We start from the raw sequence: 1,969 nt of genomic DNA, 5'->3' as shown, positions 1-1,969 counted from the left end.
TGCAAGAATGCCCATTTGGCAAGGCATAGTTCCTCATAAATGTTAAATAAATAAATGGTAACTAACAGCTGAACTGCAGGAAATGGAGATTAAAATATAAAGATGTGTAGGTTTCCTGCACATAAAGAGTAAATGATGACCAAGAAAAGGGTGACAGGAACTAGTCATCCTCAACTTCGTTTGCCCCATGGCATAGTGGGAAAAAAAAATAAAATGGAATTAAAATTAAATTTACTTCCCATTCTTTGGCCTAAAAGCTAGTGTTTTATATGTTACCCAATAGAGGTAACCAGAAGAAAAAGAAAAACATGTTCTTTACACAAAAAAAGTTACTAACCTCTCTCCCACGTAGCTGCCAGTCTATAATTTCTACCCAGCATCCTTTTAGACAGCGATGGAAACTTGCTAGTCATTGTCCTACATAAATGCAACAAGTCTTCCACAAGTACGGGGCTTCAGAATGAGAAAAAGGATTAGTTGTATAAAATCAGATGTGAAAGTCTTAAGTGTATAGATGTTTCCACTACATGAACACAACTAGGCTATGAAACACCCATCTGTATAATATGTAATATCTCCAAATGATTAATGCAGATTAAATACTTAAATCCTTCTGACAAACCAGTTGCAGTCCCTAGTTGCCAATAATAATGCTTACTATCAATTGTTACACCAAATGGTATTCTTTATTAGGTGGGAATGGGTCATCATAGAACAGCTGATATGTAGAGAAGTCTCATCCTCCCCCCACCCCGCCGTTTACCCCCAGATAAATTGTTTGTACATCCAGACCCTAGCTTGGATTAGGGTCTAGTAAACTAATTTACTAGTTAAGTTAGTTAACTAATTTACAGTTAAATATATTATATAAATATTACATACAGTACAATATATTATACACCGTTATAGTTAAATCAGTACACTAACTTACGGTTTTGTTGGTAACGTTCAAAAAAACCCCAAAAAACCCCAAATCTTATTTAACAGGCGTCTATTTTAACAGGCTCCTAAAGGCAAAACCATAAAGCGACAGCGCAACTAAAGCTCTCTTTCACTCCGATTACTTACCAATAGGTTTCTCTCCGAGGAACAACTTCTGTGGTAGCCCAGAAACACGCATGAAAGATGGCATTTTGTACCCTCTCGTCCTGGCTCTCTAGCTGGTTGGCCGGGTCGTCCATGATGCCGAGCACTTTTGGCGGTAAGCCTTCTATTAACTTGGTCTTCGTCAGCCACAGCGCTTGTTTCACTCCTTGGAGTCAAATCAAAACAAGTTATGGAAGACTTTCAGTCGCGTTAACCGCGCCATAAACCAGTTAATATCACAACGATCTTTACCTATGGCATCCAAGCGCTTCACCGTTCTAGCTTTCCATTCCCACGTGACCCCTCAACACGGCCAAGTGGGCGGGAACGTTAATTTTACGCACAACTTTGACTACCTTCATTTACGCGCTGTTTTACACTTAAAAAAAACAAACGGAGACGCGCCTCGTTAGCATCGAGCGCAGGCTAAAAGCCAATGAGACGCTCGGAGACCTCGTTTCCCAGGACGTTTTGATGCTGGTCGTGCGGCAGCGAGAGACACGCTACCGACGGGTGCCCCGCGCGGTGTCGTGGCCCCGCAACCAGACGCTGGGCCTGAGCTGCTCTGGACGTGCCGGGTTTCACCACGCGCCCGCCCTGGACTGCATCAGGCCATGGCCCCCCTGCAAGGCGCCCCTCCCCCCGCGGCACCTTCCGCCATCTTGACGAGCTGGTGACAGATGTAGCAGACGCGGTCCTTGCGCAGCGGCAGGAGGAGCGGGTCGCGGCGGGGCCGGTGGTACGGGTCGTGCCAGCCGCGGTCCCAGGGTGGGAATAGCGGCGGCTTCGCCAGGCCCGGCACGTAGTACTTCCGCTCCGCGTACGTGACCAGGTCGAGCTCGGGCACCTGTTCGCCCACGGACAGCGGCTGCTGCCAGCGCCG

The 1,969-nt window shown here is 46.4% G+C and overlaps 1 protein-coding gene across 1 annotated transcript in view; it reads right to left on the bottom strand.

The window, feature by feature from the left end:
• Positions 1 to 1,969, bottom strand: part of MRPL37 (mitochondrial ribosomal protein L37) — a gene marked incomplete at its 5' end in the record, with an annotated part of 5,156 nt that extends 3,187 nt beyond the window's left edge. The window contains 3 exons of the mRNA XM_025206671.1: positions 338 to 453; positions 1,069 to 1,252; positions 1,738 to 1,969. Coding sequence (XP_025062456.1) covers positions 338 to 453; positions 1,069 to 1,252; positions 1,738 to 1,969 — 532 coding nt within the window. The remainder of the gene's footprint in view (positions 1 to 337; positions 454 to 1,068; positions 1,253 to 1,737) is intronic.

The sequence above is a fragment of the Alligator sinensis genome, unplaced genomic scaffold (assembly GCF_000455745.1).
Source record: "Alligator sinensis unplaced genomic scaffold, ASM45574v1 scaffold172_1, whole genome shotgun sequence".
NCBI lineage: Eukaryota > Metazoa > Chordata > Crocodylia > Alligatoridae > Alligator > Alligator sinensis.
This window is presented reverse-complemented; position numbering and strand designations above follow the sequence as displayed.